The sequence below is a fragment of the Triturus cristatus genome, chromosome 9 (genome assembly GCF_964204655.1).
Source record: "Triturus cristatus chromosome 9, aTriCri1.1, whole genome shotgun sequence".
NCBI lineage: Eukaryota > Metazoa > Chordata > Amphibia > Caudata > Salamandridae > Triturus > Triturus cristatus.
The window spans coordinates 2,198,088-2,225,418 of record NC_140592.1 but is presented as its reverse complement, the minus strand read 5'-3'; the positions used below and the strand labels follow the sequence as shown (position 1 = coordinate 2,225,418).

The window sequence follows — 27,331 nt, the reverse complement described above, 5'->3', positions numbered from 1 at the left end:
CCCAGGACCACCTCTCCTTCAGGAAGCAACTCAAGACCTGGCTGTTCAAGCAGTAGCGGACGCCCCCCCCCCACCAAAGCGCCTTGAGACCCCCCCGGGTGAGTAGCGCGCTATACAAATTTCTTGATTGATTGATTGATTGAACCCATTTCAGCACTTAACTATAACACCAAGTTAAACTTTGTTTTTTTTCCAGTGAATTTCTCCAGCAATATTTGCCAGCAGTTTTGCGTGGTAAAGTAAATCATGTTAAACAACATGTTGTAAAGGTGCAATGCATTGTAAAAACTGCATTGCAAGTTACCATGTGGCTAATACCTGAGTATTAACATCCAATTCCCTCACAGTAGTCTCCCGTAATCTCCCATGTCTCCTGGTGTTGATTCGGATCCTCAATTAATTGTATAAAATGTAATCAAATCTGTGGAGAGTTAAACATTGTGTATCGGATCAGTGAGACATCTGGCTCGAGGAAGGGCGACCACTATTACTTGACCTTTCATTATCTGTTTTTGACCCTATGTAAAATAAAGGCTGCTGAAAAGCAACTCATTGGGTATTCCCATCCATCAGAAGTCCTGCTCTTAGGGTGCGATTTCCAGCTGCAGCTAAACAGGCGTGTGTGGTGGCTAAGTGGCAACAGAGGACTATTGGTTGGCCCACAGGCCGCAAGAATGTCTCTCACTGTTGCAGAAGCTCTCTTTTTCTTCCCTTGTGCATTTAAAAAAATCTTTGTAACCTTTTCAATTCATGTAACAGCCACAGTTCTGCATGAAGGTGTGTGATCCTTATAATCACAACTTCTCACACCTTCAGTAAGGCCTTGGTTATGAGCTGAGCATAGCACAGCTCCCTCATCAAATTCTGCATGCTGGAACAACAGACTAGAGTTTACTGACTGGAAAATCCCAACAATTAATTCTCCAACTTCTGCCTGTGTATGTCACATTCCACAGGAACATGCAGGGTCCAGTGTAACTAAAAAGCAGGACAGTCCAGCTCAGAAACACACCAAGTTCCAGAGCTTGTAGGCGTAGCATACTTGTGCTCGGCAGAATAGGTCTGGAACTGTATTGCAAACGCTGTAGTTGATCATAAAGTTGGAACACTATCATGTGTCAACCGTGCCCAGTGAGCGCATCCTGCAGAAGCTGCTGTTATATAGAGGGAAACAAAAAATATGCAGTTCTTCTGTTCGTATTGCTTTCTTTGGATCCAGTCAGGGTTCACTTGTAACTGGTAACTTCCAAGAAAAGCCTTCAGCAGCTTGTGTCCCTGTAGCTGCCCAGGTCAGCCTACTGACCCTTGGCGTCCAGTTTTCACCCCTGACATGCAGGAAGCTTTCTCTCAGCACTTGGAAGTCCTTCTGACCAAGGTTGATGACCGTCACTGTGGCCTGGCAACCCTCTGGCGAACAGACCACCCAGTCAGAGGTTTTTCTATCAGAGGGCAAGGAGGCTCACCGGTGTAATGCTTGTGTGTCGCCTGAATCCAGTTAGTACGAATGATCTGCAAGTTATGTGGGACAGGAGTACCGCCGATCTCCAGCGGTGCTCTTCATCCTTCAAACGCAAAATGGTGCCCTAGGTCTGTAAACAAATGTATGCCACGTGGTTTAAGACAGAATAATTTGTTGTTATCACAGAGACCAACTAGAAGAATTGCAAATGTTTGTTTTTCCTTTTTAGGTCCACTTATTGCTACCACGGTGTCTTCCTTAAGAGCGAAAGAAAAGCAAGATCAGTGTCCCTTGAATAGCCAGGAATCTGAGAAAAGACATGGTATGCTTTTTAACGTTCCAAAACTATTAGAGGCAGCCTGACATTAAAACATGGGCATATTATTAAAGAAACAATACTCGTGCTCACACAAAGGTGTTTTTAGTGCTGTTGACTGTTGTTTGCCCTTCTCTGTGGCTAGTTATACGGTTCACTGTCAAATTATTCTTAATGATCAGTCTGTGTGTCGCACAATGCAGAAAATCCTACAAATGATGGTGCTAAATTTGAAATCAACCCTAAAGTTGCAGAAGACCTCTAAATCACGGCTGAGAGTGCCAGAACAGAGTTCTTAAAATCAAATAAGCTTTCTATCTTCACACCTGTAGAATTCTGCAAGCAGCCTTTCTATTCTCTGAATCCATCTTGAATTTGAGGGCCTTCTGGTTCCTGGGATGTACATGCCTCTTGTACCCTCTGGAATATATTTGCCAAAAGACCCAGTACTTTACTTGTGCATGCATTCCATTCCTGATCTTTGTATTTATTCTAACCGTTTCCAAACCTTTGGAAATAAGGTGACTATTCGGAATCTGATTCCAGTAGATATGCCTTTTTGGGTCTTGCCTAGCCAGCGCGCATGCGCTGGTCTAGGAGAGGGCCTTTAGCAATCAATCTTCACTTTTCAAACACTCGTGCTTGTGGCGGCATCCACCTTGTGGGAGCGAGCAGCGGCGTGGCCACGTTAATTACAAACACATGTCCCCTGCACGCCGCTACTCGCTCACGCAAGGTGGATGCCGCCACAAGCACGAGTGTTTGAAAAGTGAAGATTGATTGCTAAAGGCCCTCTCCTAGACCAGCGCATGCGCGCTGGCTAGGCAAGACCTAAAAAGGCATATCTACTGGAATCAGATTCCGAATAGTCACCTTATTTCCAAAGGTTTGGAAACGGTTAGAATAAATACAAAGATCAGGAATGGAATGCATGCACAAGTAAAGTACTGAGTGCTTGAAAAGTGAAGACCGCTTGTTTTATTTATTTTGTGTGTGCAGTGGCTTTTCATGGGACCCGGTGTGACACATTCTCCCTCTTCACCGACAGTAATGTTTTTTATTTATTTTTATTTCATGTGTGCGGTGGCTTTCAACCGGACCCGGGATGACACGCTGTCCCGCTTTCATGACCGTAATTTGTTTTATTTATTTTTATTTACTGTGTACGGTGACTTTATTATCGGACCCTGAATGGCATGCTCTCCTGCTTCCCCGACTGTGATGGATTCTCTTTTGCTATGGTCGAGCTGCTCCGGTCCTGTCAAGCTCCTCTCTTCAAGGCTGTACTGGATGCTATACCACAGACTTTCGGCCGGCACTTCCTCGCAGTGGTTAAGTTTAAAAGCAGGACACTATGCTTCTGTCCACAGTTACCCAGTGTCTCTTCCCTGCTTAGACATGGATACCGAGGGGCTGGGGGCTGCCAGACCCTGGAGTTAGAGGTGAGTGTGGTGGCGGCACCTCGTTTTCTCTGCCCCTTGATTCCCCCCAGGCAAGTAATTGTTGCCACTCTCCAAGCTTTTGAAGAATGTGTGGGTCAAGTGCAGCGTTTTCTTAATTTCGATCCGGGGCAAACTTTACGCATGGTGTTTTGTGTGACGAGCTTCGGTTTGTTATTCTTCGTCTCCAGCCTACATTGGATGCATTTTTACAAACCTTTTTCATTTTTAATTTAAAAGCAAAACAACAATCATTATTGAAGTTCATTTATTTAAAAGAGGCTCACGTGGGATGATGCTCATGATTGATTGCAAAGTATAGTGATGAATTCTATTAAAGACGAGACAGAGAAACTTCAATATGTCCTGGTTTGTACTAAAGCCAGCCTCCTTGTTACTGTTAATGGGAGGTGACTGGGTAAGGTTGATAGCTGTGACCAAGTTCATAACTGTAGATAGTAAAGTTTTGTTGCCATCTGTTATTGTTATCAAAGGTGCTCCAATCTAGTGTGTTAATTAGTCTCGGCTGGCAGGGGTGACGATAGTACATCTTAGGCGCACAGACAGCAATAAAGTCCACTCACACTTAGGTTTTAAAGTGCATTCGGATATTCATGGCTGAGGATAAAGGAGACCTGGATAACCAAAAGAGTTCAATCATAGGTAATGGTGTTGGTCCAGTGAATGAGGGGAAGCACAATGTGTTTGTGGGATTTTGCAGTAGACAATGAAAGTTACAGATGGTTGTGAGATAGAATGTGCTTTCATAGGGGGACGCTAGGTGGCGCGCTAGCTCATGGTTGCCTTTGAGTAAGGCTCCCGCAGTCCGGCGACATTTATCCGCCTAAATTATCATTTAACGGTGGCTGGAGAGGCTGAAATTGCGCACAACGATTGCCTGGGAGGTCTGCTGATCTCGTGCTGAGTTTGAAGAAAATCGGTGCATCGCTGGTGTCGATAGCCGCCCCGGATGCTCCGACGGACTGTGCGGCTGGTGTCTATGGAGCGTTTAGCCGGTGGTGAATCCTGGGAGAGGTCGCGGCTGCGATAACGGCCGTAGGCCTCAGGAGCGCAGACGGAGAGAGCCAAGCCCTGTGGCGAGAAGCGGGAGTGGTGGACGCTGTGAGCCCACTTGAGCGGTGCTATTGCTGGACGTGTGGGGTGGAGGAGCCTCCCCACCCCCCCTCCCCCCGGGAGGTCTGAAACGATCGATTCGCCTGGCGCTGCAGCGGAGAGGGCCTTGGATGCCCGGGTGCTGCCGTGCTCTGCCTGCTGCAAGGAGACGGTGCGGAGAGCTGCCGATGGGATTGGTGTGGTGAGTTGGAGCTTCCTCCCATCCCTATCGTCTGCGGACCTGGAGTAGCGCGGGGGGGGGCCCCGGGTGCTGGAGACGCGGGGGTTGAGTCTACATTCGAAGGGTGAGCCGGAATAGGACTAGCGGACTGCACCTCTGATGCCTGGGTTGCGGTGGCACTGGTGGGAGAGGGCCTGAGAGACCCAAACAGCACACGGGGGATTGTCGTGGCCCATTCTGGATCCTTTACAGCTGCCGGAGCGGAGTGTAAGGCTGGGCCGGGCGGAGCACCTGTTGCCTTGGGCCCTGAGTGTGCCGATGGGTACTGAGGACTGTCACCCGCGGCAGGGATACTGAAGGCCAGGGGGAGCTGTACATGGACCCTTCCTTTCGGTGGCGCACACTAGTTGGCAGGCGCTGTGCATTGGCGATGAGTGGTTGCTACTGGTGAACTTGGGCGGCCTTCCCTGTTGTGCACCAAGCACGCCTCCTCAGAAGTGATAGGTGGTAGTGAAAACATACACTGGATCTGGCATCGAGGCTGCTGGCTGTACAGGAGGCCTGAGGACTGTCGGTGAGACCGTACTGGCTGGAACTATTGTGGTGACGGTGGAGTACACTCTGCTCCCCATCTCTACCACCTGCGGCTTGCAGCGCGGTTGGCGCTGCTGGCTTGGGGATTGCAACACGGTCCCGCAAACGGTGAGAAATATTGCATAGACAGCAGACAGAGATGGGCAAGACGGATACGCGACAAGCTAAGCTCACGTTTGACTCCGGAAAGAAGGCGACTAAAACTGGGGAAGTGTTGCATGGCCCGGATGTAACGGAAGGCGGTGCGGGGGATTCGTCGGCTACGGCGACCAGTCTACACGAGGTGCTGCGCCAAGGGTTTGCGACGATTGCTGATAAAGTGGACCGGATATCGTCGCGTATGAATGCAGTGGTGCATAAATTGGATGCGCACGAGGAGCACCTGAAAGGTGCGGAACAACGGATATCGGACGCAGAAGACACAGCGACACACCATACCTCGCAGATCTCTAGAATGGACAACCTGCTGCGAGATATTGCATCCAAAAACGAGGATTTTGAAGCGAGAAGCCGGCGCAATAATGTCCGCATCGTAGCCATTCCGGAGACGACCAATATAGGCAAAATGGAGGAATATGTGGAAAGGATGCTGCTGGCAGCGATTGGGTCGGACGCGTTTTCTCCCCAATTTATCGTAGAGCGGGCACACCGTGCTCTGGGCCCCAGACCGAAGCCGGGTGCGACCCCCAGGCCCATCATTGCCCGGCTGTTGAACTATCGGGATTGTGATGCGGCTCTAAGGGCGGCGCGCGGCACGCGCTCCTTATCCTATGAAGGTAATTCCTTCACGTTGTTCCCGGATTTCACTCCAATGGTCCAGGAGGAGCGCAGGAAATTTTTAGCTGTGAAGGCCAAACTACGGAACTTGCAATTGGACTATGCCTTACTCTATCCGGCTCGGCTGCGAGTCACGTACCAGGGCAGACAAAAGTTTTTCACGGCTCCTCAGCAAGTGGAGGATTTCCTCATGCACTACAGACGAGCTAACAAGCCCGGGGCTGCGGCAGAAGAAGAACAGGCACCACAGCACGAGGAGGGGATGGACGGTGAACAGTGAGTGGGGTTGATACTGATCGTGCACTGACAACATAGGGGTGAGCGAACACTTGGTGTGAGCAATATAACAGGGGAACTTGATTGCTTCAGACGGTACATTGGTCTAAGCATGCTGCATAGTCCTTAAATGCTGATGAGTAAAGAGACATGGGTGGGAGAGATGAGCACATTATGGTATTGAATATGGCTCAGAGAGTATGATAGATGCTTATCTTCTATAGGTTGTAAACTTCGTTGTGTGTTAATGAGGACTCTCAGTTGCTGATGGATATAACGCCGGACAACCCCTCTGGGTCAACGAGTCAGACTACAAGTCTCTTGTGGGTCTGGAATAGATGAGGGGGGAAATAGTGGTGCCACCTAGATATGATCCCTAAAGGGAAATACCCTAGAGTATATGGGGTGGTTTGGAGGCACGATTAGCCCTTGTTCTTGGGGCAATTGCGGGAGGGGCGGGGGGGATCCTTGGCTGGCAAGTTGGGGTTTGCTTCAGTGGGAGGGGGGAGGATGGGTAGGCATTATGGAATGGTTGGGGGGGTGGAGTTTGGGGATGGGGGGAGGGGGTATTGGGATTGGGATGGGTGTTTGTCTCAAGCAGAGAATGGGGATGGTGGGTTATGGGGCGTTTGCAATGCTTATTCATGGAGGTCCGAAGATGTGGTTGCTGTGGCTTACATTAGTCAATGCGCTGCTGAATATGCAAGGGATAGTGCCGGATGCCATATGGTTGCTAGGAGTGAGGGAAATTGATGAGAAATGACTGAATTGAGGAGGAGGGCAAGAATCACAGTCTTATCATGGAATGTTCGTGGATTAAATGATGCTAGAAAATGCAGAAAGGTGATGGCTTATTTAGAGCAGCATCAGGTACACATTGCATTACTACAGGAAACACACCTTAGTCCCAGACCACATTACACACTGGCGGGTAAGTGGGCGGCAGTACTCAGCTTTTCGTCGTATTCAGGGTATGCTAGGGGAGTGGCGATTTTAATCAGAAAGACGTTGCCCTTTGTGAAGCTGGGTGAGCATGCGGATGCTGAGGGGAGATTTGTGGTGTTGTGGGGTAGGCTGGGCACTGACACGGTCACTATAGTAAACTGTTATGGTCCTAATGTGGATTCGCCAGCCTTCTTCACACACTTATGGGGCAAGATACTAGACACTGTCTCCTTGCATATTTTATGGGGTGGAGATTTTAATGTAGCGCTGGTCCCGGGAATGGACAGGTCAGATAACAGTCCTCAATACAACAAAAGGGCGTGGGATGTTTTAGCGGGTATATTGGAGGAAGGGGGATTGATTGATAGTTGGAGATTGGTACATGATGGACTTCGAGAGGGTACACACTTTACAGCGTATGCTAACACATGGGCTCGACTGGATTACTGTTTTTTGTCTCGGGGTATAGCGTCGGATTTAGGAAGGGTTGCGCACTTACCGCGGTCATATTCGGATCATTGCCCGGTTCTGGTTCAGATAGCGATCCCGGGATGTGGGAGCGCTGTTACACGGTGGCGGATGCAAGCCACGGCCCTTTTGGATTCATTGTTTAAAACAGAGTTGGGAGAGGAGATAGTTTTTTCCCCGCAATAAGGGCTCGGTAGAGAGTGTGGACACCATCTGGGAGGCATTTAAGGTAACGGTTAGAGGCTACTACATTTCAAAGAGCTTTGGAGTCCTGAAGGACATAAGAGGGACGCTAGCAAAGTTAGAGGGAGAACTTAAGGACCTGGAGTCTAGGATGAACAGAGAACCGATGGGCCCCATTCAGAAAGAATTCAGAGAACGGCTCATGCAGTTTGAAAAGGAAGCGGATAGGGAGGCTCAATTCCGGGGTAAATACTGGCGGGCTCGAAGATATTGTGAGGGTGAGAGGCCGGGACGAGCCTTGGCAGAGGTTACGCGGCCACCGCGTTGCATGACACACATATTGGAGCTGCGCACATCGGAAGGGGTTCTACGGCGAGATACGAAGGGTATTTTGGAACTCTTCACTACACATTATGCTGAGCTGTATACTGCTCATAATGATGGCGAGGTAGTCTGGGGGGATTTTCTGGATGATGTGGCGCTGTGTTGACTGAGTGACGACCACAGGCAGTTCCTTGGTGCGCCGTTTGAATTAGACGAAATCCGAGAAGCAATTATGTCTCTGAACAATGGCAAGGCGACGGGCTTGGATGGGCTGCCGGTGGGATTTTACAAATGTTACATTGATATACTGGCCCCAGTCCTCAAGGAGGTCTATGAGGAGTCTTTGGAGGTAGGAGTGTTGCCGGGATCGATGAGGGAGGTGTTGATTACCTCGCTGTTGAAGCCGGGCAAGGATTCTGCTGACTGTGATGCATATAGGCCGCTCTCTTTGATCAATTGCGATGCTAAGATCTTGGCGAAGGTGCTGGCCAATAGGCTTTCGGTATTAATGACTAAGATAGCCCTTCCGGACCAGTCCGGGTTGGTTCCTGGGAGATCCACTGCCAATAATTTGCGTACCCTTTTCTCTCTGATGCATACCATTGCGCCGGAAATGCCAGTGGCTGCTATATTTCTTGATGCCACTAAAGCATTCGATTCGGTTGAGTGGAACTATCTGTTTGCTATTTTGTATAGGATGGGGTTTCCAAAGATATTTGTTGCGTGGATACGGTTGCTGTATACTGATCCGAAGGCGAGAATTCTAATCAATGGTGAGATGTCGAGCCCAATTTCATTAACCAGAGGCACTAGACAGGGTTGCCCATTGTCTCCATTGTCTCAATTGAGCCATTGGCGTGCCGTATCCGGCAGCTACACAAGCGAAGCGCCTTTCAATGTGTCCAACGTCAAATAGATGTGTCGCTGTATGTGGATGACTTTACGTTATATGTGGTGGATCCACAGACCAATCTCAATCCGCTGCTTAGGGAATTTTTGGTGTTTGGCCGGTTGTCTGGTATACAAATTAATTGGAAGAAGTCGCAGTTTTTCCCTCTGACTCCTGCGGTGACCCGGTCCGCATTGGATTATCCGCTTGAATGGTGTGATTCGGACCTTCGTTATTTAGGGATCCAGATATCAAAGCTTAAGGAGGAGACGGTGCGACTAAATTACGGCGCTGCCATTGCTAAATTAACCGATGATGTCACAAGATGGATTTCTTTACCTTTCACTATGGCGGGTAGGGCCTCACTAATTAAAATGGTCGTGTTGCCCCGTTTTCTATATCTGTTCCAAAATGTCCCGTACTATCCAGGTGCTTATTTTTTCCGGACGCTCCGCTCAGAGTTAATAAGACTGTTTTGGGCCGGGAAGCAGCCTAGACTGGCGTGGTCGATTATAACTCAGCCCTATGGTAAAGGTGGCTTTGATGTCCCCGATTTTTTAGCCTATTATTTGAGTGCTCAAGCCCAGTTTGCGTACCACTGGTTTGTGCCTACACCATTCATGCCGCAGCTGGCTGTGGAGGACTGGATAGTTAGGCCGCTGCCACTGCGAGGCATTATTCAAGGCCCGGTAAGTGTGATTGAGACGCCGGCTACTACAGTGACTTGCACGATAGATGCGTGGCAGCGGATTCTCCGTAAGGTCGCACTTCTGTTCCTATATGCACCGACCTTGCCACTAGTTTACCACCCAGGGTTGTCATTGTTGCAAGAAGGAGGGTTCCAGGAGATGTACGCTAGGTGGCGGATCCGCAGCTGGGGCGATTTATTCCTGAATGGGCGGTTCAAAACGAAAGAACAGTGGTTTCAGGGGGGTCAGCCTACACCGCTAGAGGTCTTTTATTATCTCAGGTTGAGGCAGGGGCTCAGAGCTATCATACCACATTTCCCAGAGGAACCTGGCGTAGTACTGCCTCTGCGAGTCTTACTTACTTCTGCAGATGGCAGACATTTAGTATCGCACTTGTATCGTAGCATTCGAGAGCAAAGTGGGAGTGGATAATGCAGAGCGCTCAGACAGTGGAGTGGGGACATAGAAAGACATAACGGAGGCGCAATGGGCGTATTGTTGTGAGCTGACCTCGCAGATATCGGCCAGCTGCAGATTACGAATTATTCACTATAAGTTTCTGCAGCGTTTATACTGCACGCCCGTGCGGAAGTTGCGATTTCGCCTGACGGATAATGACAGGTGTGAGCGGTGTCACTCGGAAGGGGCTGGGTTTTTACACCTGGCATGGTTATGTCCGGATGTGTCTGACTACTGGGCGCAAGTTCACACTGCGCTGGTGGCTATGTTGGGCGCCACGATTGACCGGGATCCACTAGTGATGCTCCTGGGGTACACTATGGGAATATCCAAGGTACATCGGAAATTTGGGAATATTGCTCTTTTGATGGCGAAAAGGAGGGTGGCATGTAGGTGGGGGAGGGGCCGTGCGCCGAAATTTAAGGAATGGATAGTGGATTTACTATACTGTCAGGAACAGAACACAATATACGCAGACACACAACCATTGAGTAGTAGAGCCAAGGATATATGGGAGCGGTTCAGAGCATACTTAGCAGCTCAGGCAGTTTCGGAGGGAGACGGAACTCTGGAGACAAGTGGTACTGGTTCCACAGCTGCACCAGGCAGTTCGGAACAGTAGGCTGGGGATATGCTGTACTGATCTATGTGGCTGGCTGATGCTAGGGGACATGGTAAGAGTTGTGTTACTCACAAGAGATGTTACAGTCGTAAAAGAGCGAATGATTGAGACGTTTTGTCAGTGTTAGAGGGTTGGGCACTCATTCCTCAAATTTGACTTTGTAGAGGTTGCACACTGTAGCAGCGTGAAAGTGAATTCAGTATATTTATGTGGACCTTAGACTGATGGGCAATGTGCAGTGATGATATGCGGAATAGGTTGCAGTGCTTCGCCTCCGGACCTCCGGGTTGTCGGGCAAATGGCTGTGTATATGCATATTGGTAAAAAGTTGGTATTGTAGATGATAGCCGGCCCGAGAGGTTGTAGGCGTGATGTTGTAAAATTGCTGTGAGATGGTAATAAAGGTTTTTGAAACATAAAAAAAAAAAAAAAAAGAGATAGAATGTGCTTTCATACAGGTGACGCATGAAGGAACGCAAGAAAGTCAAGGTTTGGGTATCATCAGGTAATAGACTGTAACAGAACCAACATGCATTGGCATAGCCAATAGGTCTCGCCTTTGGGACCGTATAAGTGTTTAGCCATGCAACAGTTGATGTTGTTGCACCAAGGATATTGTGCTGGATAACTAAACACTTATAAGGTCCCAAAGGCGAGACCTATTGGCTATGCCAATGCTTGTTATTTTCAAAAATCAGTCAAGTTGGTTATCTAAGCCAGAAACAAGTATATTCAGCAGTCAATTTATATAACAATATTGAGTCCTTCAATTCATCAAAAAAAGGCTTGTGGCAGCACAGATAAATCTAATTGTAATTTGGTGCATGAGTGACATTTTGGAACATGATCTTAAGAATTTGTGTCTGACATATCATGAGAATAACAGCAAATGGATTAACGCTCAGTCATAATCCAGAATTCAGAATCGGAGGGCTTCGCACTCAGCAGCTTCTCTTTTTAATTTTAAAACATCATGACACCCTAACTTCCTCTAACTGAATTAAAACCAGTATTCCCGCTGAGCCAGATCTGTGGCATAATTGAACACAATGGATGCAGTGTGTTCTCTTCTCATTTCATTCCAGAGGCTTCCGGGAGGTAGCATGTGTTAGGTTTTTACATGCAGCACTCTCTCCTCTGCCCAGATAGATTACAGTTCTCACATGTGGCCGTTACACTGCAGGTATTTAGCTAGGTTGTCTGGTTGTTTCAGAATTTAAAGACTTTAGGTTTGCTTGAGTTTGGAAACAGACAGTCTTGAACCACCACTGATAAGGTGTTTTGAGTTCAATTCAATATTTTTGACACCTTTCTTTTATAAATCCCTTCTACTAACAGCCATTAAGCCCCCAAACCTGTGCATCTGGATGACGGTAAAGCCCAGTGCCATGACCTCCCAGACTCCATACTTATCCCCATTGAGGACATTACTGCATGTCTCATCCAGGTCCTAAAGAAATATGACCACCCACACCCTGATGGCAGTCCACTTGCTCCCCTTGCCAGTCCGCATCATCTTCAAAACCAGCTGCATCATCTACTTTATAAACAGCACCACTGCTTTTTTGACTGGAAAGCTCACTACCTCCTGTGGCTCTCTGCACACCTGCAGCCAGGACACCATCAGACAGGAGACAACGAAGTGCAGACAAGAAAAACAAGCCAAATACTTATTCACCCAGGTTCTGGAACGTGTCAGAAAGTCATCCTTTTTGTCATGATCAGCCCCATTCTTTCAACTGATGCTGGTGGTTCCTGACTCACAAATAGCCCTGGGCTCTGCGGCCCACGGCCAGTGCTCTGACCTCTTAAGGTATATGGTAATTAGTATAATTCTAATTGGCCAAGACAGTCTTCCTGTATGTCCCAAGTATATGGTAGAGCAGGTAGGTTTAGAGGCCCCAGTGGACGTAATGCATCTAAGTGTGCACTGCTGTGGTGTCCTGGGTCATTTTAAAGACAGACCTGCCTTGCAGGCTGGTTTAAAAAAGAAAGCGGTTTCTAGAATTAAAAGTACTTCGGTCCAGAACTACCTTTTTATAACTTATAGGTCCCCCTTAAGGTCTGCCCTAGGTGCCCCAAGGGTAGAGGCCATTGTTATAAAAAGCATGGGCAATTTTAAGTATGTTTTATATGCCCTGGTAGGAAAAAATAGCCAAAGATGTTTTTCCCATTGTAACGCTGCTAACACCTTAGGCTAACATTGGATGGCTTTATTAAACATAATAAAGTCCAACTTTTGATTGGAACTAGTTAGCAATATCATTCAGAGTACCAAAATAATGCTTACAACAAATCCAACAGTTTGCCATGGTTGGTGAAAAAAAGTATTCCAGTCCACACAGGTTTTAAGATCTTATTCCTGCATCACAGCAAAGCATCCACTGTCAGGACAGCTCGAGATGCAACTGAAGCATCTTTTGCATTCTACATTGACACACTAAAGGGAACCTGGAAAATAGTATGAAAATAAACACAGTTCATGCATAGAATACAAAGTACAGAATACTACACATCCCTCATTAAACAAAACAAGCAGAATGAAAGAAACCTAAGTAAAAATAAAAAAAAGCACATCAGAAAATGTAGACCAATGGCTGTACATTCACATTATGCACATTATCAAGTCAAGGAATCTTCCATAATGTTGTGTACCTTTACCTCTGGAGGACACTGTACCTTTGCCATTGTTTGGCGAATCAGAGCGATTCTCATAATCACCATTTTGATCATACCTTTGGACAGGGTTGTCAGAACTTAAAAGAAAATCCTCTTTAGTGTTCTCCACTCTGGCTCTTGGGTTGTACCTCTCGGGGCATTTGTCTACTCTCCTACCATTCCAAACTCTACCATTCTGGGTAATTACACTATTAGTTAAAACCGTCTGTATTTTCATGGCTTTCCCAAACTTGGCGGCCGCTTTACTGATGAACCCCGTTCTTAAGATCCTCACCCAGTCTCCCACTTTGAGCTCATGTAGTCTTGCTTTCCATTTACTATAATACCAGTCTTTGACTTTACTTTTCTTTCTCCTCACTCGCAAAGCAGTTTCTTTGACACCACAACCTTCTTCTCTCCTCCACTTTTCCTTCAACCACCAGGGGCACAAATTAGATGCCGGATCCCTTCCTTTTGACAATCTAAAAGGGTTAACTTCGGTGATAGTGTGTGGAGTTATACGGTACAGCCACAACCTTTCTCTAAGGTAACTCTTCCAGTCACCTCCATGCTTTTATGCTTCCACCACATTCTCCTTCGACATTCTGTTGAATCTCTCAACTTCACCATTTTTGTGAGTTTCGTACAGTGAAGTTGTCACATGTTCAATACCACAATGTCTAACAAAAGCTTCCATTTCTAGCGATGTGAGCTGCACACCATTGTCGGTGACTAACTTGGAGGGGCACCCCTTTTGTGCAAATACTTCCTTGAAGAATTCTATGGCTGCCCCAGTGGTGGATTAAGAGAGCAATTTCACCTCTGTCTATTTGGAATGATAATCATCCATTACCAAAGCACACAAGCATCCACTGTTAAAAAAAATTAACCAGTCCTGAAATATCAAAAGCAATGTTCGAGGCATATGAGCTGCAGATTATACACTGTGCATAGATCGCCATCTGGTGTTGGGCCCGGATGTTTGCAGTTTGTTTTTCCTCTTGGAAAGTCTTTGGAAGTCACGAGGTCGGTGACTCCTCCTTTGGCTCGTATTGCGCATGGGCTTCGGCTCCATCCACAGATTGTATTTTTCCGCCATCGGGCTCGGATGTAATACTTCGCGCTCCGGTTCCGAACTTTTCCAGTTCAGCGGTCGACGCAAAAATCCTCGCTCATCGAGATCCTTCAGATAATAAATCATCTTAATCACCTTCTCTTCAGCACTTCTTGGATTCCGGTCGACGGCGGCCTTCGGGCCTATTCCGGCTCCGGTCTCGGCTGATGGAAAGAACTCCCTTCAAGAAGTGCCCTCGATGTGGGTCCAAATTCCCCCACACCGATCTTCATGAGGTGTGCAACCTCTGCCTCTCCCCTGAACACGAGGCCCGAGACTGTCCCGCCTGCAAGTCTTTTAGATCTAAAAAGACTATTCGAGATCGAAGGGCCAGACGCAACATGGCGCACTCCTCGACCTCCGCTCCAGTACATCTTCGGGGACGACGTCGAAGCTCCAGGACAGCAGAACATCGAAGAAGAGGACGACTACCTTGTCAGTGCTTCCGAGGCCGACGACTCAGATGTGGAGGACATCACCCCGGCGCAGAGGGTCGTGAGTACTATACCCCCTCCCACACCCACGTCGATACCCAAAAAGGCTTCGGTCACGCCTTCGCCTTCGAGCCTAGGCAAGACCAAGGATACTGCTTCTCACACCCCACCTTCGGGCCCGGTAAAGAAGCCTGTTAAGCCTTCCGGCAGCTCGGGCTCGAGCCAGCCTACCAGCGGTACCGAAAGACACCCTTCGGCACCGAAGAAAAAATCGGCCTCCACCTCCACACCGAGCCCAGCACCAAAGCCCTCGGTGTCGAAACCTGCCCTCTTGGTGCCGACCAAACATCATAAGGCCCTCGGCACCGACACTCCCGTGCCGAAGCCTTTTTCGGCACCGAACAAAAAATCGGAGGTCCCGAAGAAGCACGGCTTAGACAAGCCTAAAAAGCCGTCGGCCCCGAAAACCTCAGCGCCGACCGAACAACCAGTGTCGCAAGAAGTTTTCACACCGGATCCTCTGCAAAAGACACTTACCAAGGATCCAAAAACTGGACATTTGACACTGTCTTCAAAAAAGAGACACTTGGACAAACCAGCTCCACCTCCACCTCCACAGAGGAAGGACACTGCTACCTCCCCTTTCAGAGTGCCTTCCCCACCTCCTCGACCTCCTCCACCCTCCCCACCTCCACCTTCTCCACCCCTGCCTCATCGCTCTCCAACCCTGTCTCCAGACCAAGATGATCTAGGGGTCCCTTACTATGATCCAGCAGATGTGCCACAAGACTCCACCCCTACTGGATCTCCAGACCCATGGAATGACTATAACAATCCGGACATCCCAGATGTCCCACAGGATGACCTTTACCCATCTAGGCCATCCCCACCAGAAGATTCGTTAGGCTTTCACCACCTACTACAGAGGGCGGCACATTATCACGGTGTGGAGTTACATACTGACCCAGTGGAGGAAGATTTTCTCCTAGACACCTTCGATAATGCACATAGGTCTACTGCCATTCTACCTATGTTAAAAGGAGTAATCAAACATGCACCGGAGGTTTTTAAAGACCCAGTCAGGGCTAGGGTCCTAAACCCCGTATAGAGAAAAAATACAAAGCCGCCCCCACAAATCCTTCATACATTAAAGGCCCTGCACCACTGCATTCTTTAGTGGTATCTACAGCTAGGAAGCGTTCAAATTCTCAGGCGTCAGGCGAAGCACCACCACCTGACAAAGAGTCCAAGCTCCTAGATGCGTCAGGGAAGCGCACTGCGTCACAAGCCGCCAATTTATGGCGTATTGCCAACACGCAAGCGCTATTGGCCAGATACGACAGGGCGCATTATGATGAGTTAGAGACCATCATGCACCATCTCCCTGAAAAATACAGAAATAGGGCTAATGATTTGATCCAAGAGGGAAAAACTATAACTAATACCTCTATACGCTGTGCCCTAGATGCGGCAGATACAGCCTCCAGGGCCGTAAACACCAGTGTCCTTCTCCGTCGCCACGCCTGGCTAAGAGTTTCAGGTTTTAAACCTGAGGTACAAGCCTCCATATTGAATCACCCATTCGACCAACAACATTAATTTGGCCCAAAAGTTGATGAAGCCCTCGAGAAGATGAAGAAAGATACTGATACGGCGAAATCCATGGGAGCCCTACAGTCTCACACACTCCTAGGCGCTCCTTTCGCCGCTCTTCCTTTCATGGCACGGGCAGAGGCTACTCCTCAGATAGTGCATCCGCGTCCTACAAATCCCATCCTCAGTCTACCTTCACAAAGGGTTATCAAAGAGGCGGATACACAGGCAATAATAATAAAGGCAGAGGCAAGACAAATACTGCCCGCTCTGCCACACCGCCTACCCAATGACTTTCCCCCGCTCCCTCCAGACCATTCCACTCCGGTCGGGGGCAGAATACAACATTTCCTTCACGTCTGGGAGACAATCACCTCAGACAGATGGGTGACCCAAATTATTCATTCAGGGTATTGCCTAGAATTAACATCTACCCCCCCAAACATTCCACCCAGGCAACGTCCAATGTCTCTAGAGCATGCCACGTTACTAAAACAGGAGGTAATCTCCCTCCTGCAAAAACAAGCCATAGAGCAGGTCCCCATCAATCAACAAAATTTAGGGGTCTACTCCCTGTACTTTCTGATTCCAAAGAGAGACGAGACTCTACGACCTATCCTAGATCTCAGACCTCTAAATACTTACATACATTCAGACCGCTTTCACATGGTAACCCTTCAACAGGTTCTTCCACTCCTCTCCCAGAACTACTTTCTCACCACTCTGGACTTGAAAGACGCATACTTTCACGTCCCAGTACACCATGCTCACAGAAAGTACCTCAGATTTGTAGTGGACGGGCAACACTACCAGTTCAAGGTGCTCCCGTTCGGGGTAACAACAGCACCAAGGGTATTCACCAAGTGCCTAGCAGTAGTGGCGGCACACCTCAGAAGACAGCACATTCACGTCTTCCCGTATTTGGACGACTGGCTAATAAAAACCACGTCCTACGAACAATGTGTGCAACACACCGCCGCTACAATCCAACTACTTCACCAGCTAGGTTTCACGGCGAACCACCAAAAGTCCCACCTGGTACCATCACACACACAACAATACCTTGGTGCCACCATAGACCCCACAAAAGCCATAGCCTATCCCAATCCTGCCAGGATTGCAAATATACAGGCTCTGCGTCAAAAATTCATATTTCAACACTCTCTCCCAGCAAGGGTGTTTATGCAACTGATAGGGATGATGGCCTCTTGCATTTTCATAGTGCCCCATGCAAGACTCCAGATGCGTCCACTCCAAGAGTGTTTAGCGCGCCAGTGGAACCAGGCCCAGGGGCAACTGACAGATCTGGTGTTGGTGGACGGTCGCACCCATCGCTCTCTGCAGTGGTGGAACACCACAAACCTTTCCAGAGGTCGACCGTTCCTGGACCCGGTTCCACAAATAATCCTAACAGACGCATCGCTCTCCGGCTGGGGAGCTCATCTGTTACATCTCACAGTACAGGGCACATGGACGCCGCAACAGAAGTTACTCCACATCAACCATCTGGAGTTACTGGCAATCTTCCTAGCCCTAAAATCCTTCCAGACGCAGATTTCAGGCAAGGCAGTCCTCAATCGCACAGACAACATGACTGCCATGTACTATATTCAAAAACAGGGGGGCACACACTCTCCACAGCTCTCTCAATTAGGACAGAGCATAGGGAGATGGGCAATTCCACAGAAAATCTTTCTCCTGGCCCAACACGTCCCAGGAGTCCAAAACACCGTGGCAGATCTGCTCAGCAGACAAACGCAACAGATTCACGAATCGGAACTTCACCCACAGGTTCTTCACCCGTTCTTTCAGAAGTGGGGGCATCCACACATAGACCTATTCGCCACCCACGAAAACAAAAAATGCCCAAGCTTCGCCGCCAGATATCCACACCCATTGTCCAAAGGCAATGCGATATGGATGAACTGGTCAAACACATTTGCATACGCTTTTCCACCTCTCCCACACATTAGTGGTGCGAAAGCTACAACAGCATTCCCTAACACTGATCCTAGTAGCTCCAACATGGGCCAGACAACCGTGGTACATCACACTGCTGGAACTCTCGGTAGTACCACACCAAAAGCTGCACCTCTCACCATGCCTCCTAACCTAGAACCATGGAGAGATCAGGCACCCGGACCCAGCTCAGCTCAATCTTGCGATCTGGCTCCTGAGGTCCTAGAATTCGGATACCTTAACCTTCCCCCTGATTGCATGAATATTATCAGGGAAGCTAGACGCCCTACTACTAGGGCATGCTATGCTGCAAAGTGGAAAAGATTTGTTGTTTACTGCCACAACAACACAATCAACCCTCTAAATGTGTCCATACAGCACATCATATGTTACTTGCTCCATCTACAAAGGTGTAACCTAGCATATACATCCATTCGGTTACACCTCGCAGCAATTGCTGCTTACTTACAGAACAGGCAGCACCTATCACTTTTCAGGGTGCCTGCCATCAAGGCCTTTATGGAAGGCCTCAAAAGAGTAATTCCACACAGAGTACCACCCTCACCTGTCTGGAACTTGAATATAGTTCTCACAAGGCTAATGGGACCCCCTTTCGAACCATTACATAAATGTGAGCTGCAATTTCTCACATGGAAAACAGCATTTCTAGTGGCCATCACTTCCCTTAGAAGGGTTAGTGAAATACAAGCACTCACTATACAGGAACCTTTTCTCCAAATGCATCAGAACAAGGTTGTACTCCGCACCAACCCAAACTTTCTACCCAAAGTCATTTCTCCCTTCCATCTAAACCAGTCGGTAGAATTACCAGTCTTTTTCTCACAACCTCAAACCGTTGCGGAAAGGGCTTTACACACACTGGATGTTAAGAGCGACCGCTGAGCCTGCTCCAGGCGAGGTCGCCCCCACACACCGCTGCTCCTGCCCGCTGCTGCCAGTACTCTGCCCTGCTGACTGCTGTGCACTTCCTGCTACTGCCATCGTTTTTTGCCGCTGTTTGCCATCTGCTGCGTGCCTTTTGTTTCCCCTTTGTCTTTCGCCTGGTGTATTTTGCATTTGTTTCCCCTTTTGCCTTCTGTAATCTGCTGTGTGCCTTTTGTTTCCCCTTGTCCTCCGCCTGTGTATTTTGCATTTGTTCCCCTTTGCCCTCTTGCCTCTGTACCCCTCTTCCCCCCTTCTGCTGCCCTCCCCCACCTGTGAGCTGCCTCCAGCCGCCGGACGACCCAGCTGCCGCTGAGCCGCCCTCGGTCCTCCTTCCCGCCACTGCCCTCCGGCGTCTCCGCCCCCCTCCTGCCCATTGGCCGCCCCGCTCCCGCCACCCAGCTGACCCGCCCTCCCGGCTCCTCACTTATGACGCCCCCTGAGTCACCGCGCAGCGGACGCGCGCAGCGGGAGCACCGAATGAGCGCCGAAGGTGCGCCAAAGGTAAGCCCGTCTGCGCCCGTCCGCGCCCAGCGCCTGGCCCCCGCAGACACCAGACCACCCGCCGGACTTACGACGCCACCGACCTCAACGCACTCAACACCGGCCGGATCCCCGGATGCCACCGAGACGCACCCACGGACCCTTCAGCTGCCACTCCTGCAAGTTCACCAGCATCCGGACCTGCACTGCACCAACACCCGCCAAATCGAGCACCAGCAGCAACCACCCAAAGTGCATCCTGCTCAACACCCGCTCCATCCACAGACACGCCGTCCAACTCTGGAACCTGATCGACACCGCATCCCCAGACGTCGCCTTCCTCACGGAAACCTGGATGAACGCCTCCTCAGCGCCCGACATCGCCATCGCCATCCCAGACGGATACAAGATCACCCGGAGTGACCGCGTCAACCAGACCGGAGGAGGCATCGCCATCGTCCACAAGAACACCATCCGCATCACGACCAACACAGACACCCTCACAGCCGCCGAACACCTGCACTTCCAGATCCACACTGACCCCAAGACCACCCTCAGAGGCACCCTCATCTACAGACCCCCGGGACCACGCACACAATTCAGCGAAGACATCGCCGACTTCATCAGCCTGCACGCCCTCCCCTCCGCTGACTACATCCTCCTCGGGGACCTCAACTTTCACCTGGAGAACACCAACGACTGCAGCACCACCACCCTGCTGGACAACCTCGGTCTCAAGCAGCTGGTGACCTCCCCCACCCACTACGCCGGACACACACTCGACCCCGTCTTCTCATCCAGCCAGCACATCGCCTTCAGCCACGCCACCGGACTCCACTGGACGGACCACAGCTGCGTCAACTTCAGCTTCAAAAAGAACACGACCCACCACCACCAGCAACAGGTCGCACGCAGAAACTGGAACAAGATCACCGCCGACCAACTCGCCGCAGCCCTGAGCCAAGACCCCCCCCCGCCGGCTCCGCGAACCCCAGCCAGGCCGCCAACATCCTCACGAAGTGGATCAGCAACTGCGCAGACGACCTCGCCCCACTGAGGACCCCGCCCAGCAGACCCGGCAGTAAGAAAGCGCCCTGGTTCACCGACGAACTCAAGAGCTCCAAGAAGAACTGCCGGGCCCTCGAGCGAACCGGGCGCAAAGACCCTACACCAGACAACATAACCGCCCTCAAGCTCGCAACCCGAAAACACCACTAACTGATCCACACCACCAAGAAAACCGCATTCAAGGATCGACTGGACAACAACGCACACAACAGCAAGGAACTCTTCAACATCGTCAAAGAGCTCTCCAATCCCAACGCCGGAAACAACGACATCACCCCATCACAAGACCTCTGCAACTCCCTCGCCTCCTACTTCCACAGCAAGATCGCAGACATACACAACAGCTTCAGCACACAACCGACGCACCCTATGACCACACCAACGATCCCCACCACCACCCGCCGCGCCTGGACCCTGATCACCACCGAAGACACCATCCGCACGATGAACTCCATCCACTCCGGATCCCCAACCGACCCCTGCCCTCACCACGTCTACAACAAGGCCGACGCCATCATCGCACCCCACCTGCGGGACATCATCAACACCTCCTTCAACACCGCTACCTTCCCAGAGAGCTGGAAGCACGCCGAACTCAGCGCTCTACTGAAGAAACCATCAGCGGATCCCACCGAACTAAAAAACTACCGCCCCATCTCGCTACTCCCGTTTCCGGCCAAAGTCACCGAGAAGACCGTCAACAAGCAGCTTGCCGCCTTCCTCGAGATGAACGGATCCCTCGACCTCTCGCAGTCCGGCTTCCGGGCCAACCACAGCACCGAGACCGCCCTCATCGCATCCACCGATGACATCCGAGCCCTGCTCGACAACGGAGAAACTGCGGCCCTCATCCTCCTGGACCTCTCCGCGGCATCCGACACTGTCTGCCACCGCACCCTAGTGCAGCGCCTCAGCAACGTCGGAATCCAAGAGAAGGCACTAGAATGGATCATCTCCTTCCTCGCCGGAAGGACACAGAGAGTCCGCCTCCCCCCCGTTCAGATCAGAAGCCACCGAAGTCATCTGCGGCGTTCCTCAAGGCTCCTCGCTCAGCCCCACCCTCTTCAATGTCTACATGAGCCCCCTCGCGGCCATCGCACGCCAACACAACCTCAACATCATCTCCTACGCCGACGACACCCAGCTGATCCTCTACCTCACCAACGACCCCGCCACCGCCAGAGCCAACCTACACGAAGGGATGACAGACGTAGCCGAGTGGATGATGAACAGCCGCCTGAAACTGAACTCAGACAAAACGGAAGTCCTCATCCTGGGCTCTTCACCCTCCGCCTGGGACGACTCCTGGTGGCCCACCGCCTTGGGCAGCGCACCCAAACCCACAGACCACGCACGCAACCTGGGCTTCATCCTGGACTCTTCCCTCTCCATGACCAGACAAGTCAACGCCGTCTCCTCGTCGTGCTTCAACATCCTGCGCATGCTACGTAAGATCTTCCGGTGGATCCCCACCGAGACCAGGAAGACGGTCACCCAGGCCCTCGTCACCAGCCGACTGGACTACGGCAACTCCCTCTATGCCGGAACCACCGCCAAACTCCAGAGGAGACTCCAGCGGATCCAGAACGCCTCAGCAAGACTCATCCTCGATATCCCCCGACAGAGCCACATCTCCGGCCACCTGAGGGACCTGCACTGGCTCCCGGTCAACAAAAGAATCACCTTCCGTCTCCTCACCCACGCACACAAAGCTCTCCACAACCAAGGCCCAAGATACCTCAACAGCCGCCTCAACTTCTACACTCCGACACGCCAGCTCCGATCGACCAACCACGCCCTCGCCGCCGTCCCCCGCATCCGAAGAGCCACTACAGGAGGAAGGTCCTTCTCCTACCTGGCCGCCAAGACCTGGAACTCCCTCCCAACCCACCTCCGTCTGACCCAAGACCACCTCGCCTTCAGGAAGCAGCTCAAGACCTGGCTGTTCGAGCAGTAGTGGACCCCCCCTCCCCAAGCGCCTTGAGACCCTCCGGGTGAGTAGTGCGCTATACAAAATGCTTGATTGATTGACTTTACTACATCCAAAGAACACAACCTTTCAGAAAAACCAAACCGCTATTTGTCTCTTTCTCTCCACCACATAAAGGCAACCCTATTTCTAAATCGGGGATTGCTAGGTGGATTGTAAAATGCATACAGATTTGCTACCACAAAGCAAAACGAACGCTATCTGTTCCCCCTAAAGCCCACTCTACAAGGAAGATAGGGGCTTCTATGGCTTTTCTAGGAAACATACCACTAGATGACATCTGCAAAGCAGCGACATGGTCAACACCGCACACTTTCACAAAACATTACTGTGTAGATGTGCAAACCAAGCAACAAGCTAGTGTGGGCCAGGCTGTACTAAAAACACTGTTCCAAACAACTGCAACGGATGCCGGTGGTCGCCGCTAGGGTTGGGTACTGCTATATAGTCTATGCACAGTGTATAATCTGCAGCTCATATGCCTCGAACGGAATATGCTACTTACCAGTATGCATCTGTTCTTGGCATGTAGAGCTGCAGATCTATACACGCCCACACGCCTCCCCGGCTACCTGTATCCGTTCCAGTCTATCTTATTTAGATACAACACACATGGGTTTCTTTACTGTTATTACTACGCTCCATCTTTCCCTGCTGGCGAAAAACAATCTGAGGATGGAGCTGAAGCCCATGCGCAATACGAACCAAAGGAGGAGTCACCGACCTCGTGACTTCCAAAGACTTTCCAAGAGGAAAAACAAACTGCAAACATCCGGGCCCAACACCAGATGGCGATCTATGCACAGTGTATAGATCTGCAGCTCTACATGCCAAGAACAGATGCATACTGGTAAGTAGCATATTCCTTTTTGCAGCGGCATCTCAGGCCACTCCGCACTCTTCAAAGGAGGGGTAGTCACTTTCAGCATCCTTTTTACTAGAGGCGCACACATCGCATTCTCTTACTGTCCGATCAAGGACCCTATCCTTACCAGGCCACCAAAAATAAATCTGCATATGACGGACATACCGGGATGTCCTTTATGTGCAAGTTTAACAATCATTTCTTGTATCCCTTGAGGAGGAACACACCTACTTCCTTTGAACAATAAGCTCCCTTCCATCTCAAGTTCCTTTGCTACATTGAACATAGATAACAATTCAGGGCAGATATCCTTCTTTTTGGGCCACCCTTCTAACACACTTTTCTTGGTAGCTTGCCACATGGCATCTGCACCTTCACATTCTTTCCAAAATTATTCAGAAATTTCTACAACCTCTCCATACGCTATATCTTTAATGGGGGCAACCATTTCACACACAATCATTTTGGAATCATTCTGATGACACGGAAGTTGTAATAAGAAATCAGCAGTCACATTTTTTCCGCCCCGGCACGTATTCACTCCTAAAACTGTACTCTTGAAGTTTTGACGCCAGTCTAGCAATACGTGCCGTAGAATTCCTACCACCCCCCCCCCCCCACCCCCCCCCCCCCGGAGACAATATGTTCACCAATGGCTTGTGATCTGTTCCCAATGCAAATTTTCTGGCCTGTACATAATTCCTGTAATGTTCAAAAGTCCACATACCAGCGAGCAATTCCCTCTCAATGACTGTACACCTGCATCAAGAGTGCTAGATGCAAAAGCAATATTCCACTCTTCCTTGACACTGCTCTGTAATTGTACCCCTCCAACACCATGCAAACTCGCATCTACAGTAATTAGACACTCTTTCATGCAAAATGGTTTCAAGGTGGGTTCCTTTACAGTTTCACGTTCTGTACTCTCAAATGCCACCTGCTGCTGATCCAACCACACTCAAGGGACATTTTGTCTCAACAACCTTCTAAGTGGTTCCATTTTGGTGGCAAAATTGTCAATAAATTCGCTATAGTATTCTTACATACCAGCAAATGATAATATTTGCTCCTTGTTGATGGGAGCTGAGGTTTTCACAATAGCCTCAACATTAGATTTCTTCAGAATCACCCCATCACCAGGCAAGGTGTGCCCAAGATAATCTATAGATTTCTTAAACATTTTACAATTCTGTCCCTTAATTGTCAGCCCATGTTTCGCCAGCCTATTCTGCGTGTCAATCAGATGCTTCATATGTTCCTCTTTATTCCTAGAAAATATCAAGGTGTCATCCTGGAAACATTTTACGTACTGATCGACATCTCTAATTATGTGAAACATCGCTCTCTGAAGCCAACCCAAATGGCATCCTGGTGTATAGATAAAAACCATGAGGAGAAATGAAAGTGGTTAAATGTCTTGATTCTTCAGACAACTCGATCTGATGATACGCGGACCGCGTGTCAAAAGTGAAGAAAACGTTGGCTCCTTCCAACATAGAAACAACCTCATTGATGTTGGGTAAAGGGCGGCTGTCAGTTATTACATTTGCATTCAATGCTGTCAAGTCTGCGCACACCCTCATTTTTTTTTTTTTTTTTTTTGAAAAACCTTTATTGACGTTTCAATCATTTACACGTATGGGCCTACAACCCCCCGGGGCCGGCCGCCAAGCAATCAGAACAATAAAGGCAAATGTAAACACAGGCGGCACCTCGGAGAGCAAAGTCTACAATACAATATAGTCCGGCCAATGAGCCGCACAGGTAGGACACCAGGAGAGAAAGGGTTTTTCATTTTATAATAAAACAAAACAGTAGGATCAGGTGCCAAACAATTTCCCAACAGCGATAAGGGGCAAGGATAAGAGACGTAAGCAGTAAGCAGCAATACATTGAATCAATGGCGCAGACACGGGAAAGTACGGATGGGGAGAAATATCAAAGATAGTTGCGCCTACAGGTCCCCGTACCTAAAGCCCAGCGAACCCCCCGGAAACTGTGGCACACATTAAGAGCAAACGATTCACAATAAGAGAGGTGTACCGCGCTGATCCCAGAAAAACAAGCAGAAAGAAACAGAGAAGAAAAAGGAGGCCATGGAAAAAGAGATAAAGACTAAAGAGTCCCCTCCCCCATCCCCCCACCCTGCACCTCTGCGAATGAGTATGGCCCCACCCCCCAGCAGTGTGCCTGTCGCCCTGGAACTAGACCCGAAATATAGAAGAGACAGGGAAAAAAGGAGTAAGAAAGAGCCCCCCCAGACGGGGGGGCGGAGAGAATGTAATAAACTGGAGGAGGGCCTTCAAAACATACCCCCGGCTTCTCCCTCCCGCACGGTGAAGTCTCCCCACAGCAAACAATTAGCAGCACCAAGTTGATCATATCAAAAAAAGGGGGGGGGAGTGGGGAGCATTATGCACCAACTATGCGAATAACCATGAGAGCACGCAACCATGAGTCCGCCTGTCTACTAGGTGACCACTCCCGAAGGATCAGCCTCAGCCTTGACCGCTCTTTGCGATTCTGCCCATGCCTGCCCCTCGACCCAGCACCATGTCCGATGTCCCAAGGTACAGGAGTGTCCAAAGACAGTCGGGAAGCGACGCACACAGGTGGGGTGGAAGTCTCTGAGCATCAGCACGGACCGCTCCATGGAGGGGCGTCTTTTCCAGTGCTGCCCCAGGATCTGCACTGCACACAAGGTCCAGACAGGCTGAAGCAGTCAAATGAGACACACGTTGCTGGAGTCGTCCCTGGGCCGCCGGAGACCGCGCACGGGACAAGGCCACCATCTTCCGCTCAGGTCCAATACCTCCGGAGCAGATCAAGCCCACAGTTAGCCGACCACACGGTAGCATACTGTCCGGAGTGTCCGGCTGTACACTAATCGGTGGGGGGGCCGCAACATCTTCCTCCTGTGTGCAGTGTGGAAAGCCACTGTGTACTTGTGGACCAGCATGCCGCCACTGTCCCAACGCTGATACCACACCATCTAGCTTCCTCCCCAGGACCCCGGCGCCATGAGTCAAGGAGTAATGAAGGGCACCAAGGGCCTCCAGGAGGTCGCCGTACCCCAGAGCAGCTCTCTCCGATCGCTCTGCCACACTCCCGACCGTCACACACCCCCAGTCCCGCTGCGTCCCAGCGGACAGGATGGTAGGCTGCATAGTGACAAAATGGCCGCTGGGAAGGCCCGACTCGTATTGGGGCCAGGACCCCGGGACCAACGCCTCAAGGTCCACGTCGCTGAAGACAGGGATCCCGGGGCAGGCACAGATTCAGCCGTTGCGCGGTCACGGGCAACAGTCGTCTCCGCCACGGACCAGCTCCCGCGAAAAGCCGGGAGCAGCCCGCAAGGATCAGAGCGAGCCGGGGACGGCGTCCGGGCAGCTCACCGTCAAAGGCAGGGGCAAACACCACAGAATCCGAGAATTGCACACCCGGGCATGTCCTCGGTCCGCAGCGCTCAGCAGGGGGGAGCGACCACAGCA

At 50.2% G+C, this 27,331-nt stretch overlaps 1 protein-coding gene across 1 annotated transcript in view; it reads left to right on the top strand.

Annotated features, from left to right (window-relative positions):
- Positions 1-27,331, top strand: part of LOC146797218 (uncharacterized) — a 445,928-nt gene that overhangs the window by 312,344 nt on the left and 106,253 nt on the right. The window contains exon 9 of the mRNA XM_085624170.1: positions 1,689-1,781. Coding sequence (XP_085480296.1) covers positions 1,689-1,781 — 93 coding nt within the window. The remainder of the gene's footprint in view (positions 1-1,688; positions 1,782-27,331) is intronic.